Source organism: Lepisosteus platostomus, chromosome 8 (genome assembly GCF_059453375.1).
Source record: "Lepisosteus platostomus isolate fLepPlt1 chromosome 8, fLepPlt1.hap1, whole genome shotgun sequence".
NCBI classification, from domain to species: Eukaryota; Metazoa; Chordata; class Actinopteri; order Semionotiformes; family Lepisosteidae; genus Lepisosteus; species Lepisosteus platostomus.
The window spans coordinates 20,177,752-20,199,208 of record NC_142618.1 but is presented as its reverse complement, the minus strand read 5'-3'; the positions used below and the strand labels follow the sequence as shown (position 1 = coordinate 20,199,208).

Sequence of the window (21,457 nt, the reverse complement as noted above, 5' to 3'; positions counted from 1 at the left end):
ATTGATCACTCACCTTTGGTGACTAGTTGAAAGTATTAACACCTACAGAAGAGTTGATAGACCCCAGTATATAATAGCTTCTTCCTGCCTGGCTGTCTCCTTCCTGGAACTCACCAAGCACATACTCATTGAGCTTGAAGCACAGGCAGAAATCTGTTGGTGCCAGGTTTTGAGAATAGAAAGGATGTAGAAGTTGTTGAAAAGCTGCATTCTTTACTGGACGGTTTTTCCAACCCCTGCCGTCTTTGTTGGGCTTTTTCAAATTGAGGGAAGGGTTCATACACATTCATCTCTACTGGTTACCTTTGATTTGTGCCGTCGAAAGAGCAAGCTGATATTTACTTCTGAATTTAGTACAACCCCATACTTTTAGAATAAGCACGATATTTCTTGATTGGTGGTTACCAGGCCCTAATCTGGACTCATAATGACAGGTCCTAGGTCTCGTCACCAGTATGAAAGTCGTCAGTTATTCCAATATCTCAAAAAAGAACTGCAAGTTGCGGCAATTTTCTTATGACGGTCAAAATCTTGTGAACCGTTATGGTGAAGACAATGGTAAGGACATAGGAATACAGAAAACCGTCCATTTTATTTACTCTATAGAGGCACTTTAAGGGGCTTTTACCCCATAGCGTCATTTCTGGTGAGTAATTATGACTCAGCTAATTTCCTCCAAACCTGAAAGTGTTACACCACTATGAAGACAGTGAAGAGTTTGAAGACAATAGCTACAGAATGCAAGTTTGTCATGGCTTCTCTCGTTTACTTGCTGGGTCACAAAAATATCAGCTTGCTTCAGTGCCTTTGGCAAAACACCCAGTATACGGCTGCCTTGTTTTTCTCACTTCTCCTAGGTTCATTCACAATAGACAGCTATTTTTTGCAACAGACAAGATCTCCGAACCTCTGTTGCATATTTAAAGCTTAATGTAGGTGTTTACGTCAATGCCTATGCCAGCTTTAACTCACCACTTCAGAAGTAGCACCATTAGTTTAGATTGCCTCAGGCACAAAAGGGGATTTGAATTTGCACCTAACGAGTATTTAAAATGCAGATTCTTGTAAATGACCCCTTCAGCCAATCTCCATCAACAGAAGCGTCTGCAGCAGTCAGCCCAACACACACCGGATGCGAGTAGCTTGTGGTCAAATCAGATCAAAGCTGCTGAAAAGAGAAGAAAGAAACACAACGTTTTGGCTGTGGAGCCTTCTTCGGCTGTCATTTACATTTGACAAATTAGTTTATTTATTGCTACCTATATTTGAAGCAAGGGGTTTGTGGTACAATAGTGCCCCTTGCTGGGTGATGCAAAAACACAACCAGGAACCCTCCTAACCCTCCAAAAGAGCATGAAATGATGGAACAAACTAATAAAAAAAAATTATGACAACTAGAGTTTCTCAGGTCGAGTTCTGTTCTGTCACACCAAATCTATTAAAAAAAAAAACTATACAAGTGACTTAATTTAAACAGCTTTACCACTGGTGCTACATTTAGAAAGAATGAAAGATGTTTTATTCAATATAATGCAGTACTGATAGCAATACATAAGACTGGACTGAAGGCGGATAATAAATAAAGCCTGTTAGCACAATTCATGGTTAAAGGAATGAAATGGTTTAGAAACATCCATTTTGATCTGTGATGATACTCAAAGAAATGCTAAATATGAATCTTTCACATATTAAAACATTTTGCCCTACTGATCATGAAATAAAAGTGCAACAATACATGCATGCTAAAGACAATGTGTGCGTAAAATGGAAAGAATGCATTCTGGGGATACAGCTGGGAAGAATAACACTCTTGTCACACGTTTTCAGTGTCTGTCATCCACTATTACTAGAATTCAGTTGACAGGAAGCAACCATGATCAGGCAGACTGGACCATTAAAGAGCTGTTGCTTTCTTATAGCAACAGCTGTGGCTGCCAACGTTGAGCTGTGGACAGACACCGATATACTTCTCAGGCATCTCTGGGAGACAGATTATTGCTTAATCCTTCCACAAAACACTCCTCCCCACAGAGCCAGGGCCTGCTCCAGACTTTCTTACAGGCTGTGTCCCTGGGTCTCATCGAACTGGACTTCATGTGACTTTCTTGCCAGTACTATATCCAGGAAGAATTTTCTCCATTTCATGTCAAAAAGAACCGAAGAAAATACCAAATGTCAAAGGGCCTGGGAATTAAGCATTTAAATACTAAGAAAATTAGGAACAAAGCTAAAGAAATAGAAGCCGTTAAATTAGCATGCAATTATGTCAGACACAGCCAACCTTGTAAGCAGTACTCCATGCCATGGAATAGATTATGGGACTCTGAATCTTTCAATACATTGATGACCAAATTGCTCCTTAATTGCTTAATTAACCCAGAGCTGAAGATCGCTTTTAAACTGAAAATACCAACAAATTCAAGTATCAACGGAATCGCCTTATGTAATTCCATCAGGAACGCGTGAAGGAAAAAGTGGTTGTTCTGGGAGATTTTATTTGTCCTCACACAGATTGAGGGAAAAATCCATCAGTGCTTTTTCCACCTCTCCCATCTTTTCCGTCGCCCTAGAATGTTAAAGGGATGCATGCTCAACTGGGAGCAATATAATTAGTGGAGATAACAGGGATCTGTATTAGGATAACTGCTTTTCATAATCTACATCAATTATCTATATTCTAGTATGATGTACTTAGGAAACAGCAAAAGTCTCACAATATAACAAAATAGGAGGATTAGCAACCTGTATAACCTGCAAAAGAAACTAAAAGGGATTTAATGCAAGACTATACAAATACCTGACAGCAGATTTTTAACACAGAGAAGTGCAGAGTGCTGTATACAGGAAAGACCAAGACTGAAGACGGTGACATAACATTGTAATGGGCACATGATGTGGCAAGGAAGATATTGCTTCTCTGGCAATCGGTCCAGAAAAGATCCGAGATCAAACTAGTACACTGCTCAGGTAAAAACAACGTTCAACACCAACAAGCTAAAATAAGTTGTTTTCTTTTGTGCAGAGAAGATTGTGAAGGACTTCTTTATGAGTAATGACAACGTCACACCAGAGAACACCTGTGGAAGCTACAGAGAAGTGCATTTAAAACCGAGAACAGGAGGCACTTCTTCACTGAAGGGGTAGGGGAGGGGGGGGGGGTCTGGAACAAGCTACCCAGACATGCTGTTAAAGCAGAGATCACTGCTTGTTTTAAGAGACAGCAGGGTGATGAAAGGCTAAGATTAGTTAGCTACTTGCAATCAAACTACGTGGGCTGCACAGCCTCCTCCCTTCTGTAGCCTTTTTCATGTTTCTCGTGTAATTCAGTCGTCACTGAAGTCAATATCAATCGCCTACAAATGTCACGGGTTCAGTAACCACTTTATGGATTTAAGGAAGAAAAATTCAGGTGCATTATCTGCTGGCCATCAGTATGCAAGCAAAAGATGGACAAACCACAAAGACATATACAGGATTAGCAACCCATTACTTCCACACCATACCACACATGACTAACTTCCCAGACAAACCTGTTCACCAATAACAAATTGTCTGTCAGAGCAACTTTATTCTGACCATCTAATATTAACCTTTTCACAAAAAGCTTTGAAAAGCTTTTCTAAAACGTTAAATGTCAAATGTGTAGGTTGTGAATAACCCAGATGTATAAATCTACACGACTTATTCGAACTAATCTGACTAACACATTCAACTGCTGGGATGAGAGGGAAAGCTCACCACTCAAAAGAAAACAGCTGCAGAACTGTGGGGCAAAGAAATGTGATTCTGGTCTTTGCATTGCCATTTACTACTAAATTCAGTTTGCACAAGCTGAAGTTAAACTGCACTAAGAGACAGAGATGATTCAAATATATCCCAATATTGCAAGTTGACATAATTAGGAGCGTAAATGGTGACATCATGGGTTTATACAAAAAATCTATTTAGTTAACCACACATGGCTAACTCCCAACTGCACAGCTCACAGCAAGGATGAGACCAGATGAATGTTACATTTAAAAACCAGGGATAACTAACTATTGAGCAGCAGCTTAAAGATGATATCAGTTGAAAGTGTATAGTGAGTGATACACCCCATTATAGCATTAGAGTTTACATACTAAGGGGGGTTTAGAGAACACTTTTTTATACAATGAACAAAAGCAAACTGAATACCTGCACACTACTATATGAAAAATGTGATTTTGTGTTAAAGTTTACCATACTGCAACAGAAAACCCCTACTATGCAAAGCCTTAAAGAACAAACATGCAGAATTTAAAGAACAGCAAAATAAGAACGCTTTGAGAAAAAAAACTTTAATGTTTTTATAAAGTTCACTGAAATTTTACTCACATGTACAGTCTTGAAAAGATAACCAAGAAATATAGTATATACAAACACTGCAAGTTATTACACAGGAAAGCAAATGTTGCACATTGAGGGATCAACTCCATGTACTGATTGGGAGATCAGAACAGAATCTTCTTGGTTATGAATATCCAACCAGAAAGAGGGCATTTCAGCAGAAGAATCTCTGGGAAGGCCAATAACTTCTTATCAGGTGGCATCAAGTTGCAGCAAACTCACCGTTTTCACGTTCAAAAGACTATTGCTTCAGTGAACTCAACTCTTTTTGAAATACAGTGAAAATTAAAAACTGCCCAGCCGATATAAAACCCCCTAAATTTCCTGCTTAAAAAGAGTATTTCACAGCAAACACTTTTGTAAAGTGGAGCCGACACATTTTCACCCAAGACGTTCAGTGCACTTTGAAAACAAAGCGGGGGGAAAAAAGTACTTACACTTGTCCAGTTTTGTCAGCCCTGACTACCTCTCAGTAAGCCAGTATTGGATATGCCTAATATTTAAGAAGTGTAGAATATTCAGTGTTGATTACTGGCTGATACAGGAACCATTCAGGTAAGTCCAGATTTCATTTCAGGTTTTATGATTTGTGCCCAGGCCCTAGAGCTACAGAGATCTGGCTTTTCCACAGAAACCATGTCCTTCCCACAGGCACAGGTCCACATCCATCCAAACCCCTTCAAATTGAGTCAGAGCTTGGTTTTAATTCTGAAATTGACAGATGACTGTTAAATGCAAATTCCCCACATCTGTAAGGTGTCATAAATGTAATGGAAAATTCAAACTTTTGCTGCAGGAGAAAGAAAAATGCCTAAATTAATTGACAGATTGTATCCAGTCTGCAAACGTCTTAAGAGTCATTTAATTATTCGGAGTATGTTAAGAAAATGCAAGGATCAAAGGTAATCTATAAGTGATTTTTTTTAGTCTCCAGATGTCCTGCATGTAGCTCTGCAATTGTTTCACTTGTACCTCTTGCTCCTGTATGCCTATCAGAGGACTTAATGAATTTAGTCCACAGGACCACAAATCAATGCAAGATCTGAAAGTGGATTCTCAGGTCAATTCCTGTTACCGACAGCTCGAGATTTTCCAATGATTACGAAAAAACTGTTGAAATGTGTGCCGCACATTTTGGCTACCAGCTAATGCAATAGCCCCAAAACAACTGGGTAACACTTTGAATTGTGCCCATGTATCAGCCACAGAATACACACTCATTCACTCTAGACTTTAAATCACAGTGTAACAAGATCACGGCACGTACATCACCTAACCATGTGTTTGGTAGTGCTGTCTCAACCCACATTTTATGTTTGGCATTTTAAATGGCCTACAGTAAGCGGCTCTTAATTCAGGTCTCTAGAACGTTCTGCTTAATGCTCCTCTTAATGGACGCTTACAAAATGCTCTATTACCCCAGATTTTTAGAGTCAAAGCCTTTGGAAGGTCTCATTTTCTTTTCCTGTAAATAACGATGGCCTAACCCGAGACGGCCCTATACTGGTCCCACCAAGCCATGAACACATACTTTCCAGCACCCCCGATATGCATATCTGGCTCCAGTCCCTTCTGAGCTTAAGTGCTGATTGCTGCTCCACTCCCAGCTGCTCCTTTCTCCTCTGACAGGCTGACCTGAGTGTGAGCAGGACTTCCTTGCGTGCTATTTTGACATGGAAATCCCAGAGGGCCAAATCCATAGCCTAGCTCTAGGGAAGGAGACAGCACCCTCAATTAGCCTAAAGCAGGGCTACAATGCCTCTTTATTACAACACTTGGCATCAGAAGTTTCCAACAAAACTTGAAATGCAGGCATTTCCTTGTAGCAGCACATTGCTTCCATCCTAGCAAGTGAGAACTGAATCTGAACGCATTCAAATCCATTTTTTACATGGATTTCTAGAGCTTTTTAAAAACCAGAAGGTCCATTTGCCAGCAAGGTTCTTACAATTTCGACACCACATCTCTCCACTACCAAATAAAAAAGGCAAATGAATCCTGTGGTAGCATAATTTTATTTTTATATACTTTAGGAAACAATATACAAAGCTGAGCTCGCCCACCATTTCTGACCAGTGGTGTGCTCTAGTTACACATTGTGATGGTGGAGAACAGCAGGCAGCACCGGACTTGCACAGTTCGCTACAACACATACAAACGACCATTAGAAAGGAAAAAATAAGCCAAGACAACAGGGCAATCACAGGAGAGAGGTCCGACTCATCCTTGTTGAATTTCCTTTTCCTCCGATTATAAAAATTAGTACTGTCTCTTAAAAAAAAATAAGCGAGGTTTAAAGATTTTCAACAAGGATAGTTCAAAATGAAGTATTCCCTGGGCATTCCAGCTTCTTAAAAAGCAGTAAAGAAAATGAAAAATAACCAGTGCTTTTTTTTTTTAGCATATTTATTACAATACATACATTTTCACATTTGACCTTTTGTCTTCTCAACACCCCTACCTTGCTGAGTGGACCTTTATCACCTAGGCTCCTTATCAGTGCCCAAAACAAACCCCAAAAGCACTTCCATTCCAACCTTACAGGATGCAAATGAAAATATGTAGTAATAATTTATGTATACAACGTATTGGATATACTAGTAATCACTGCAACTTTAAAACTTTATTTTAGGAACTGTACACAGGAATGAAATCTTGGGTTGACCCAAGGTGCCTTGAAAACAACCTCAAAAGTGTTAAAATGTACAGTTAAAAAAAAAAAAAGACTGAAGAAAAAACAAAATGGGGGGGTTAAAAAAGATTTGCCCTGCAACAAAGATCCGGTATGTAGCGCTGTTCTTACAAGGTGGCTGGAATCGGAATATCCCTTACTCGTGTGTTCTTGGACCACACTGTTCAAGGTGCTGCAGCTTTAAATGCACACCATCAGGCACTGGTATTAATTCTAGGAAATACAGGATCACTGGATGGTAAAAATAGATCCTTGAACCATTGCAACCCCACATGCTAGATCTTCCAGAGGTTTCCTTGAGGCCTCCATCCTCCCGCTACCCTCCTTTACTCAAGACCACCTCACAGCTTACTCAAAATTTACAAAAGGATCCTGCTTTACAATGCAATCAACAGCTAGCATGTCACCCCTCACCCCCCACATTTTAGTTCCGCCCCCATCCCATCGCAAGTTCTACTCAAGCTAGAGGCAATGGCTCATGGATCTATTCAGAAGAAAGCTAAAGTTTGCAGACAGGTTAATATGTAAAAGGCTAGGTACGTAGCCACCTCAGAATTGATTAGTTTGGATGTCAAAGCTCTGATCGCCACGGATTCCCCATGGCTTCACTCTACAAAACATATTTACAAACATGAAGGATACATCTACAAGAAATCTACATGTCGGGCTTTACAAATCTTGTATTACCCTTTAAATCATCTCCCCCTCCCCTGCCTCACTTCCTCACCCAGCCCAACGGTCCAAAGCCAACTGAACTGCAGCTCAAAAGTGTTAAGACTGGGCACAGAATAACAGTTCTTGGGTTCCAACCATGTGCAACGTGTTTCTCAAGTTCTCAAACCATAAAGGAATTCTGATTCTTCAACTTTTCAAGTTCCTTAATTTGTTGTCTCAAAAATAGTATCCTGGAAGAAGAAAGAGAACAGATTCGCATGAGCTAAAATATATACCTTTAACAGAAGCAAAACAATCTTAACTGGAGAAGCATTTTATGTTAAGAAGGCGTTTTGATAGGTGTGTATTTTAGATTCGTTTCAAATTAAAAAAAGCAGGCAACAGGAACGTATGCACAAGACCAAGGACAACTGAACAAGAGATCCTACTTCACAATAGAGGACAAACCCTGCCCAAATTGAAAACAAGCAGTTTTTGTAATAGAGGAAGCCAACAGAAAATGTACTTTCTGAACAGAAATTAACTCATACCACAAATTCATCTAACTTGTCTGAAAATAAGACAATGAGAGATTTGCCAAGTGTGTGGAAAATGTTGAAACACTCAGCCCCCTTACTGCAATCTTTAATATAGAGCACAAATACGACTGCCCAGCTTTAATCACATAACAACAATAGCTCGGCTTAAGACAGGGGAAGGGAAGCACTCTGGGAATGCTCCAGATGTACTATTAGCTGACAGAAAGTACCTATGATAAGTTTAACCCAGTCAAATGCACATATCAACCCCACTTTTTAATTTTAGATATAAAGCAATTAGCTAGCTGACAGTTAATAGCAACAGTCACTACAATAGTGGCTATAATGCGACTATCTAGTCACACTATAAGAATCCTTCCATTTCAGATAAGTATGCAAAACCCTATTAGGGTATTTGTCAACTACATTATTCCACATTACAGCCAAAATGTACAAAACATATCTAAATTAGTGATTGTAGCTTTTAAGTGTTTTTGCATACATACTCTGGAGCGATTCAAGAGAGTGAGTACTAAATGGCACCAGTTCGGTTTTTAAAGTCATAATCCACACAGTTTCATAAGTATTTCACTTCCATGTTGGAATGTAAAATAAAAAAAAACAGCTGTGGACGTTTAGCAATCACAATTATACCACTATCCAAACTTACCTAAGACAACATAAAAATTTAGCAAATGAGAAGGACCATTAGGACTGTCTAGCTAGTTGGATTTCTAGCACATTCACAGCTTTTGTTTCAACATATTGGCCTGTTAATGTAGATATAGTATAATATTGATGATAAAGGTTTCTGGTCTTTTCACAACTTAGTTTTATCTCTTTTTATCTCCGTCTCCATAATACGTACTCGTAAAATGATCTCTCGCGATGCATACACTATTAAGACAATTCTTACCTTTGCTCACGCAATGTAGCTTGAATTTCACATACTCGAACAAGTGATCTAAGATTTTTTAGCTCGGTACAAATTTCTGACATATAAATGCTTCCCATGTTGTGGGCCTCTTCACGTAATCTTGATGCCTGAAATAAAGTCATTCATCACGTTTTAGTTCGACTGGCTGGGGAACCACAAAGCAGAGCGTCTACTCGCACGTACTGAAAGTTGGAAAGTCGGCATCTACTGTACCTGTTTCTCTGCGTGGTCTGCTGGCCACCCTTGAACATGTTTGATGAGATTTTCATTGAAGTGTGCTGCTAGCGTGGGTGTAAATGTACATGTGGGCCTCGCAGGTGCACTAGGTGGAACCGAGGCTGTACTCGATGACACGTTGCTGCTAGAGATGTGATTTGGACCTGGTGAAGGACTCCTCTGACTACTAGGAGAAAAAATAAGGATCAACATAAATGAAGAAATTAGGCTCCATGTAAGAATGTCTACATTTTGAGAAGGTAAGAGAGTGAACGTGTAAAAATGGTACATCTATGAACATATGACAATACAAAACCCAGAATAAGAAATTTTTTTTGCGATCTGCAGATTTAAAACAGTATACTTGCTCTGTGGACAGGTGTTCTTGATCATACATTTTAAAATGTTTGGATAAGTTACTGCATTAGAGAGATAGATGCTTATTAAAGTACAATTATGCTATTTGAGTATGAACACTTGCAAGATGGGGTTTCTTCAGATTTGTCATAATTTGTCCTTCATCTAAGGTATGAAGGACTGAAGCTAAGTGAAGAACGTCTACTGGGCACATTTAACTGCATGCAGCTAAAAAGTGTACCAGAGGGTGGTGCTATAACACAAGACTTGAGATAATATTGAGATGATTAAAGGCATTTTATAAAATCATTAATACAAACCAGAAATAAAAAATACAGAAAAACAATTAAGTATATCTATCAAACCAACACTGAGAAAATAAGACTATTCTGGAAAAATGATTTTTTTTAGGCAAAATCTAAAGTTTATTTCTTCTGAGACATCCTCTTGACATTGGTTTGAATAATTTTAGTTTTTTGTTGAAAAGTACATTGACATTTAAAACACTCATATTGGTTCATGGTTAGTATCACCAGATGAATTTCTGGAGTGTTACGCACTAACCTAAAATGGTAACAGTAACCCATTTTACCTTGATCTCTGAAGACTCCGAGGAGAGACAGGTTCGTGCCCATGTTGCTTGTCAGCAGGAATAGGCTGCTGAGGTACTGGCTGTGGAACTGGTCCTGGTTTCACTACTGGTGTACTAACCTGTACCAAGACAAGAAAACCGTATTTCGCAGGCGAAATTTTTATCTATCGAAAGACTCCTAGATCAAAAGTGATTAAACGCACAATATTAAATATGTGGAACACGGTCCCTAAACACTGTCGAGACCATCGCATAAAGCAAAACGTCTAGGATCATAGGAAAACATAACAGTTAGCAATTTCCGAATGTAGAGAATGCCTCACCTTTGGCTGTGATGATACAGGCGGTGTGTTTATCAGAGGTTTTAAGGGAACTGTATTAGTCTGTGGCGTGCTTATTCTTGGAGACACGTATGACCTTGGTGATGAGGCATCTGACGTTAACGACATTGGGGACTGATTAGACTGCTGGGCTGTTTTTTGGATTGAGAGAGAAAAAAACACAATTCAGCACACCTAAACAACTTTTTGTGTCCACTCTTTAACACAGACCACCTGTGACCCCTAATTTTAAAGAATTGTTGTTGGGGTTTTTTTTTTTTTTTTACCAGAGATGGGAGAAAAACTACACTTCAAACAGTGCTTACGAATGTTTCGAGAATGCTGTTTTTCTTCTCAGCTAAGTTCTGGATCGCTCCTTTTTACACCACACTGCAGAGAATAGGAATTAAATGGCCAACATGCCCTTCTGTGTTAAGTGTGATTTGCTTGATTAATAGAAAGGGTTAGTTTTGTTAAGTAGCCATTAGCTGCAGCACTAACTTGAACAGGGCTTTTCTGTTTAGTTTGGCATGGAGTTCTCAGACACGAAACTGAAAGTCCTACAACTTGTTTGATTATTCAGTCCTCTGTTAAAGTCAAACCAATGCAGCTTTAACACGTTGCACCCATGAAACCATTCAAAGTCCCCCAAAAAGTGACTACTGAAGAAGTCGGGGGAATAGGGGCAATCATTTTTTTGTAGTTTAAAATCCTACACAATGTGAAACATGCCATCCAACAAGAGCCTCAATTACGCACTTTGATCTTTTTTGGGGGGGAGAAAAAAAGATGTACAAGGATAACAACATGTACAAAGTCTCATTCCAGTGCTGGATTGTTTCTGCAACGTAAGGACAGTGAATACTACAATTTAAATGCGAACAATTTCAATGGCAGCCATACCTTGTGTAGACAGCTGAGCAGCTTGGGAAAGCAAAGTAGTGATGTTGAAAGCAGATGGTCCAGCTGTGAGAATCTTATGAAGCATAGACTGTAATGAAGCTTGTGTGACAGCAGCTGTAAGAACTAAAAGGGGGAAAAACAAAACACAGAAAAAAAAGAGATACATAAAGTAGATTGTGCTTCACAGGTCAAGCAGCCTTCTACATTACAGAGTTATTAGCTGAGAACAGAGTTTGGTTCACTAGATTTAGACGGCATAGATTTTCAACCTTTATCAAAACGTGAAAATCGACCCTTACTGCATTTCAATAAACACGATCAAATAGGCAAAAATGTCATTAATGGAAAAAAAATGTCCTTGAGTGTTTTTAAGGACTAAAATTGTTTATCGCAGCATTTAACCTACAGAAAGCAATGACCACTGTTCTGGTATATATATATAAAAAAATATATCTTTCAGCTAGAAAGTGCTGACTGGGTTTTGCTGCATGATCTGTGTGCGCTTTTTCCCCAAGGCTGTCCAGGACTCAAAACTGTGAGCTGACAAGGAAAAGGCTACTGCTGCTGTGATGCTGTTATCCAGACACAGCCAGGAGCTTTTCTCACGAGCAGTGAAAGTAGTACATGTTACACAGTCTTTGAAGAGAGCAGCGATCCAGCGAAACAGCACGATTGTTTGGACTTAACCCCAAGGCACTTAATATTAAGTGCATTTTTGCCTCTTCGCCAAAATGTCACATTGTAATAAGACCAAAACCAGCCTCAACTCATTCGTGAAAAGTGACTGGCTAGAATTCACTTCCAGGGACAAGACAAAACAGGAATTATTTTTAAAAAATTACTTTAAAAAGCTAGTGATCGGATGCTCTTTAATATTCAGTTTTGCAGTTTAAAGCTGTGCTGTATATCTGCTTTACTTAAACACTCCATGGCAATCTCTTAATGTTCCTGGTGTTTAGTTTCAAGTGAACGGTCAAGTCAATTAAAGAACTGAGAAGCATTTCCCAGGAGTTCCTGGCAGGCCTTTAAAAACAGCTGGAATCTAAAGTGCTTATTTTCCAACATTCATATATTAACGCAAGTATACGAACATTTGAGAGACTAACTGCTTCAAACCAACAGGTTCACTGTACTGTGACAAACAGAACCTTCTATGCCATGATGCCTTAGCAATGTCTTGCCTTCAAGCAATCCTTTATCTCAGAAGGTTTTAGCACTAACTGTAAGCCTTCTGAGGTTTGTCCTCTATAGATCATTAACTACAGATGTGTTAATTTCTGTAACCCCTGCAGGTCCATTAATACGTTCAAGACGAAGCTTTATGATTCGACCTTCCACGTGATGTTCAGATTTCAACCTCTCCAGATGTGTGCCAGTTACTGCTACACACTGAAAACCACATAGCAGCAAAGTAAATCTTTAAAGGTCACAGTCTACCGTCCATCAGTAAACTTTGCTGTCCTGTTTCGTAAATTCATTCATTTTGACTAAGTGAGTCATCCCTCTGGGGTGTCATTCACGTTTCTATACCTCTACACATGGCCCAATCTTTCCACCACCACTTCTTGTGAATTCCACCATTTCTTTCCATGGTGCTTGCAAAATGTGAAACGGAGAACACATTAGTACTTTCTAGGGTTCCATCATTAGCACAACAGTACCAAAGTTGTTCAAAATTTGCCTTTAATGCATTAACTGTATTCCTGACAATTTACATTAACATTAAAGTACCACTGGGTTTCATCCAATAATAGTTATTCCACAAACTGTAACCTTCAATCACCTGAGAGACTAAAGACCACAGTTTTCAAAGGGGTTTTGTAATGGGTAGATTTGATGACTACTCATGATAAATTGATGAAAATGGAATTTCAATGCACTGATGAACATAATTCCACTTCCATTTGTGTGCTAATCTCTTCACCTGATTACAAGATGAGCAATACATGATCAAAGAGCCAAGATAAGCTTAAGACTTCCAGGTACAGAGGTTCCATTTCTAAGTTCCATTTATATTGCTTTGATGCAAATTTTCTTCATATTCAGCTTTATATTCATCAAAACAATATATGTATGCTTACTTTCATGCTCACAGACTGTAAATATACCCCAGCAACTAAAAATTTTTCAAAGGACTAATGATTCTGGCGACAAATCAAACGACACTCCTGCTCTCAATGTCCAAAAACTCCTATGCCAACAGTTTTCTCTAGACAAGGACCCGCAAGGAAGAGTGGACTAAAACACAAGGAAAGGGTTAAGGGTGGCATGCTTTTAATTGGGGAAAAAAAACACACGCACTGAGCACATTGCAGTAGCGGCAGGAGAGAAGAAAAGCAAGCTGCACGGAGAGGCAGACAGAGCGCAAAGATGCAGAGCTGCTGCTGCTGTGCGGACGACAGTACCTGGAGAACCGTTTGCAGTTTCCCTACTGTTGACTCTGAGTGTAGGCACCTCCTCCTCTGCAGTCAACATACATATTCTAACCAGGTGCCCAACTTACTCAGAAAGCAACTTTTATCTGCAGCCTATGTTACTTGCATCTCTCACTCCATGGGCCCCAAAGAACACTTTTTCTCCTTCTACTGGAGGCGAGACGAATTTAAGAACCGTCTTTTTCATGTTGAGTTTGATTCAGACGTTGCATGTTCACATTGACACAGATGTTTTCATGAACTCAAGCCATTCCACATTTTCAAGTAGGCAGCCGTGTCAGCATGCGCAGGCTGCAAAGGAACAAGTAAAGGTTTATTCCACTCTGACAAGAGAACAAACTTTTCTTCTCTTTTTAGTATGGAATAAGCCTTTGCATTTCTTTGCATCTGCACTTGTTCCTTTGCATTCCACATTTTCTCCACTTTACTAGTGAAACAAACGTTACAAAACTATCACATAACTCTTTGCTTTGAAGCGTCCCTAATTTTATCACTCTCCTGTACTGTTAAAAACTACATATATAACTAAACCGTCTGTAGTCAATAGCCTTGCCATACTGTCAGCTTACTTACAAAGAAAAGTCGCATGTGAAGATCTGGTAAAAACACACCGATGAAAAACACTGAAATAATTCCGAAACAATCCTTTCACCTTAAGATTTTCTTTGGGATTAAGTTAGGATTGTAGCATCAAGTATAGCTGAGGCATAGGGGTGACATCACGCAGACACTCCTTCCTGTGCGAGTGCTCATGCCCAAATCCAAGATCAGCTGACATGGCACAGACATTACACATGGCCCAGAGATCTTCCTCCATGAAGTGTGGACAACTGCCAGATCAGTGGTGTCATATGGTGGTGCTGACCAAGGGGTTAAACAGGTCCTGCCATCTCCAAAAGCAGAACCAGATTCCTCAGATAACAGCTCACAGATAGAATGCACTTCCGCAGCCCAGTGATGCTCAGACACATCCTCACAGCTGTATGGATGCCAAATGACAGTCTTTAGGCTTAATAAGTGCTCTCTGATGCCCAGTGGTGTAAGCAGCATGACTTGGTGCTGTGGAAAAGTGAGCCCTCCGATTCTCATTTTGTCTTGGGTCATTCAATGTAGCTTTCTGTCAGCAGATACCAACTCTGATGCATCTCAAAGGCTACATAAGGACTGTTCACATTGCAACATTCTCACATGCAATGTCCATATTCCCCTTCAGGTCAGCTAGGGCTCGTTACAGTGTGATGCTAACCAAGCAGATGCATCTCTAATGCACACGGGCACAAACTGTATTCAAACTCCCAACCACATCTCTTGCCACACAGAACAAAATGACAAAAGTGACTGCAAGTTCTAAAAGGAAAAGAGTTGTACATGTTTCTACAGGCTTATCACGACTGTCTAACCTTAAGAAAGTAGCACTGCAATCCTTAGAATTTGGGATGAAAATGCTGCAGTTCTAATGTCTTTCAGGATATAAATGCATATATGACATCTCAAAACTTACAAAAAAAACAGGAGTCCTGTTTTCTTTAAAACAAAACTATAGGATTTTTCAGTTAATTCGTTTTACACGATACATTTAAAGGCTCACTGTGCAGTAAAAAAAAACAGGAATAAAGCACATTTGCAATCTAGTGGTCTGCAGTGTCAATCCACTACAAGCAAACTGTATGATGTAATCACAGGAAATATTTACTGAAGAAAGTCATTAACAAGTATAAAGAGCCTCAACACAGTGCATCAACTATGAGGAAAGGCTATTAGTGCTGTAGAAAGTACACAGCCGTGTTTAAACAGCAAAACAGTCCCCTTTTAAAATGTACTAAAACGTAACTTGCATCTCAAAATGACCATTCCTGGAATTAAACCGTCCATGAATGATGTCACTTACTGTCATCTTGCTTGTTTTGTGATCTCTAAGCCTAACCTTTCACCTGGTCTTAGAGGCCTGTGGTGGTTTGTGTTGGGCAGAAGCCTGGGCGGGGAGACGGACTCCAGTGCAATGATGCCGTGAGGAATGCAACACCTTCTCTACATTTAGATGTACGCATGCACAAAGAGTTGCGCACGATCCAGGGTTAATTCAAGGAATTAACGTTTCCTTTAATGGTTTAATTACAAGCTGCCCTTTGCCTCAAATAATTTTGTACTAACAAATATTTAACATTCTTGGCAAATTATAACTCATTTTAAAAAGCAGCAACTATGTTGGAGTTCTGTAAGACTCCATTCTATTTTACCAAATAACCCTGAAAATAACCCTTAAATCGGCTATTTAAAAAAAAAAAGATTGTGACATCAGGAATAATCAAAGTAGAAGCTAGTACGCTGCAAACAGATAGGCTGGTGGGTCATTGAAAATGAAAATAATTTTAGAAGATTTTGACCTGGAACTTAGAAGAGATAAACCAATAGCAGTTGCTTACTGGTGGGGGGTTCAGGTAATGATCATTGCTATGCTAACAGAAGTACCAGAAAGAAGCTTGTTATTCATCAAAATAACCTTATCCGGTCCTTATCCGGTTTTATCCTCTTAAGTAATCATGAAATCAGATATTATAGCTATTATTGACCAGCTATACTGTACAACAGCAAAGAAGCTCAATGAAAAGGAGAGAGGGTGTGTGCATGAGTTGGGGATGTTTGTGTAGTGTACAGGTTCTGTCTCATATCCCCACATCATGTCTGACAGCCTTCTGCAGATGAACTCCCAATATGCACTTAAATGAATACTATAGTATTCCTTTAAGCTGGTATGTGTAAGTCTATATGCATGCAGTGTCCACAGCAAAATCAATAAAAAACAGAACATCAAACAAATCTACTGCTGCTCTGAATCTGGACTAGAAGACAATTTGTTCAACAGTGAGAATCACTTGCATCCTTACCACATGCACTCAGGAGTAATACACATACTTTAGTACTTGACAACTCGTGCTCAAACCTTAAATGGCTCATCTTCAGTCATTCGGATGTTTTTTTAAGGCTGTCCCTGCTTTGAATTGCTTCATTCCTTGCAAGGCTACACATCGTCTTACTGGATTTTTAAACATTACCTGTGGCATAAGACTACAGGTAGCAAGCTCATTAAGGAACAGGGACATAAGACCATGAATGTGTGCTACAAGACTACTGGGCATAAAGAACTCGAGGACAGACAGGTGGCTGAAGCAGTAATGTCGAGCTGGGTGAGCAAGTCTAATAATTTGTGGCATGTACTGCTGATTCATCAGCCGATGAAACCAAATCCAATAATTCAAGACGGCTAACACTACATCCGTCACTAAATGAATACCTAAAGCCCTTGACTACCCTGTGGCAAACAAAACCAAACCTTTAAGCACAGTCCTTTTCTTTCGGTTGGTTAATACGAATACATTTAACTGATCAGGCACAGATGTCTTGCAATACATCACTTTAAAATGTATCTGGGATCAGTTGATCCCCTGTTTGCTACGCACAATTATTCTAACCACGAAAGAGCCGCATATAACACCACGAACATCTTCAAGAGCGAGCGAGCAAGCTACCGTTTGGAAACGCACCCTGGGTCTTACCTTCGTTTATTTTGGACATGTCTACATTGGCATTATTCAGCTGCAGCGTGGCCTGAAGTGCTGGGAGCAGCTGTCTCAGGAGGTTGGGGTCCTGCAGCAGAGGGGGAGCTGGGGACTGGGGTACGGGGGAGACAGGAACTGTGGAGGCCGAGGAGGCCTGTGTCCCTGAGGGGTTCAGCCCCGAACTGGAGGAGGAAGAGGAGGAGGAGGACTGCGAGGTACAGGAGTGGGGAGCAGGCTTCTCTGCAGAGGCAGACTCTGTGGACAGAGCAGAACAGTCGGTGTTAAAAGTGTCAGCAGTGCCCATGAACCACTATGTAGGAACAGCACCACCTTGAAACAGCTGACCATTATGTCTACATTTCAGAGGAGAATACATAAAGCTGCTGTAAAATCACTAAAGTCCTGCAGTGCAAAACACAGCTCGCTTATATGGAAACAAAACATTTTCACAATACATGAACTCACAACGCCCAATAATGAAACTATACTGAGCATCAAAAGACTTAACTGCAAACAAATCAACTAGGTTACAAAGAAACGGGGACACTGACTTTATTGAACAGACGTACTCTGGTTTCTCTTCACCTCATGCAAATTGATTAAGCTGAATGAAAAACCAGCGGGTTTGATCAAGAGGGCATCTACAGTGAAGAGAGGTTAATAGAATGGGGCCACCGACGGAAGCAATACAAGCTCTACATCTATGATGCACGTCTTGCACCTGGTTCTGGATGCTCTTTGCTGGGAGTCTGTCTCATTAGTCTTGTAGAGTCTGGACAAACATGAACCTGCTCACTGACCTCTTTGCCTTAGATGCCGCACATTGTGCTGGCTCAGTTAGCAAATGTTGAAGGAAGCTCAAGGGCATCTGTGACAAAAGTCTTAACGGCGACAGTCTTGTCTCTCAAGAGAGCCACAGTGAAATGAGCAGCACAAGGATGTGTGCTGTCCTACTTGAACAGTATCTTGTTGAGATGAGCTCGCAGGAAAGTCAGGATTTTCCCAGAACTTGTTCAGTGTAACAGTGCAGAGCCAGGATGCTATCAGTCACAACTGAAGCTTCCTAACTAGATAACCTCACTTGTTTGGCTAAAACATCAGCCCAGCCCAGAAATCACTGACTGTGAACACCCCAGATGGCAAGACACAGCATGCTCATCTAGGCCAGGCTCCAACATACTGACGGCACGTAGGGTTCTTTCTGGTTCTCGAATGTCTGACCTGCTGAAAATCAAAAGATTAAAAATCACTCCTTCCCAATCAACACTGACCGATGAGATAATTTAGTGCTCATACACTAAACATTGCAATCAGGTGTAAATGATTAACAAAAATGATTAAATATTTAATCAATTACAAAAATATATGCTTAATACGTCTATAAACCTATAGTTATAAATAGCCTCATGTTAGTAAGAACAATGATAATTGTCTCTCTACTGAAAACATCCATTTCCAACAAGACTAAATCATGGCCTGCAGAAACAGCTACAAGGACAAAACAATCACTATGCTTGTATATGGGTTCATGGTGCTGAGCTTCAAAGGGAGACAACTCTGAGGTTGTGAACGACAATTTAAATTAAAATCACAATTGGCCAGGCATCACCTAAACCAAGCACTCAACCAGTCATACCATAATGTTAATATTTTTAGAAGGGAACTTTGGACCTCAACATAAAAATGCCACTCCTTCACTTTTCATCTTTTTTTGCACAACCTGGTTACTTTATTTTTTCACCATATGCTTAAATTGCCCCCCTCTGGGGATGAATAAAGGGGCTGAATCGAACCACAGGCTCGCATGCAGAAAGTGGAAACAGCATAGGACTTGCCAGACAAAAGATTTCCAACAACGTAAATATTTGGTTTGCATTATCTTCTGATGCTTAAATTGTTTCCGTCACAATAAGAAAAGTTAATTAAAAACTGGCAGTCATTTACCAGGATAGGAAACATAGCAGTACTGTACTACTACAGGTAGTGTACTTGTTGACACATTTACAAAATCTCAGCTTCCAGAGGTATTTATGAGAATTAATCTAAAAGTACTATAAAAACCTCTACTTAGGTGATTGACTGTACTTAGTTTATCACTGACCTTCTCTTGTTAAAATTGTTAAAACTGATTCATTTTCATTTGGACCTATATCAAATCTCTAGATTGATTTTTTCACATTGGAAATTGTCATTCATAAAAATATAACTGACAACAGAAATGTCAGTTGTTTCTTAAAATGTAGATATCCAATTGAACTTTAAATGGTGCTTATGTTAGTGTCTTCCTTGAAATGTCTCTCAAATGATGCTTTGCCATGCATAATCTAATTCCAATACATACAGAACTCCTGTAAGTCAAACATACAGTGCCCTTGACCAATTAGTAGTATTCAGACCCTTGACCAATTCTCTCATTTTACTGAATTACAAACCCTACATTAAAAGTTAGTTCTCTAGGATATTTTAACTTCAATGAACTGAAACTCAAAACTAGGGTAGCTGTTCGAAAACTTTTGTCTGGCAAGTCTTAAGCTGTTTGCACTTTCTGCACTTGAGCCTTTTTGAAACATAAAACAATGTCACATTAAAATAATTAATTGAGTTTCAGCGCTTAAAAATAAAAATATCCGAGATCTAAATTTCAGTGTAGGATTTGTAATTCAGTAAATTGAGAGAAATGGTCAAGGGTCTGAATACTTTTGCAAGGTACTGTAACTAAGCCTCCCAATGAATTCCTGAAAACTCCACAGAGTAACGGTATTAGTTCTGACAACCATATGCTTAAACATGATCATTTTAACCAACCAATAATTAATGATTATAGAAAGGATGACCACTGATTTAAATAAAGGGAGTTCATTAAGACTATCATTATTTTGAATTAAAATCTGCAAAAAATGTCTACATTTATTCCATTTAAAGGGGGAACTGCAGGCCCGAGTTTTCAGACTGTTATTGAATGTCGGTAACAAATTAATTGATGGTATAGAAAAAAATGACCAATTTCAAATAAAGCACAAAATTGTGAACTTTGTGAAAGTACTTCAAGTTGCCACATTGTCGCAAACTTGCGTCGACTTCCCATAAATTACGATTCACAAATGAGTGGCCCTTCCTGCTCATTAGGCACTGTAAGAAATGTAACACGAGGTACGAGCAAATTAATACAGGTGGTGCAGCTGACATTTCACCGCAGGAAAGTTCCAACATGATCTGCACGCAGAGCTACTACTTATTTGTCGGCGAAAGCATCTCAATCAAAAGCAATATTTCTATTGAATTAAAAGACATGTAAAAGCCTTCTTGTTTGCAATATCATAGGGCTGCACACGTCATATGAAGTTCTGTTGCCTCATTCTATATCGCAGAACATGGAGCTGCGCACCCCTGGAAATGTAGTCTGTGTTGGGATGTAAATTGGATGTACATTTTACAAGCTAGTGTGTGCATTTCACTGTTATTGCGGTTTGAAATGCTCTCATTAATACTCATTCCTTCCAACCCCTAAATATGAAAAAAGCATTGCCGTTGCCCTTTAAAAGCTATAAAAACGTGACAAAGAAAGCCTGACAGCCAGCAGGGCTGCCTTCAAGAGCAGATGGTAAATATTTTGGTGCACCTCAAGTCTATTTTTATACTTTTACAACTTCCGGTGGGACAGTTGTGCATCAGATTTGTTCAAACTCCAGCTGGATACACCAGCGCTCATTTTCATCTTGTGCCAAGGTAAGCCTCAGAATCGTCAACGAGTTACTTCTCAATTAATTTTCCTCTTAGTGCTGTGTTCTGAACTCGGGGAATGTTAAGACCATTGGAGAGGAGCAGTAAGGCACTAATTGATTCTCAAAGCTTGCGTCCAAATAGTACATCAATTAAAGCAATGTTCG

General features: G+C 39.6%; 1 protein-coding gene across 5 annotated transcripts in view; it reads right to left on the bottom strand.

Annotated features, from left to right (window-relative positions):
- Positions 1-6,364: 6,364 nt before the first annotated feature.
- Positions 6,365-21,457, bottom strand: part of waca (WW domain containing adaptor with coiled-coil a) — a 56,884-nt gene continuing 41,791 nt past the window's right edge. For 2 of the 5 annotated variants that reach the window (XM_088642825.1, XM_088642828.1), the window contains 7 exons: positions 17,568-17,825; positions 11,579-11,701; positions 10,679-10,827; positions 10,356-10,474; positions 9,404-9,590; positions 9,170-9,297; positions 6,365-7,965 (listed from right to left, as the gene is read on the bottom strand). In XM_088642825.1, the coding sequence (XP_088498951.1) occupies positions 7,896-7,965; positions 9,170-9,297; positions 9,404-9,590; positions 10,356-10,474; positions 10,679-10,827; positions 11,579-11,701; positions 17,568-17,825 (1,034 nt within the window). In that variant the 3' untranslated portion in view covers positions 6,365-7,895. Of the gene's footprint in view, positions 7,966-9,169; positions 9,298-9,403; positions 9,594-10,355; positions 10,475-10,678; positions 10,828-11,578; positions 11,702-17,567; positions 17,826-21,457 lie in introns of all 5 variants that reach the window. The other 3 variants (XM_088642824.1, XM_088642827.1, XM_088642826.1) reach the window with 2 other exon arrangements.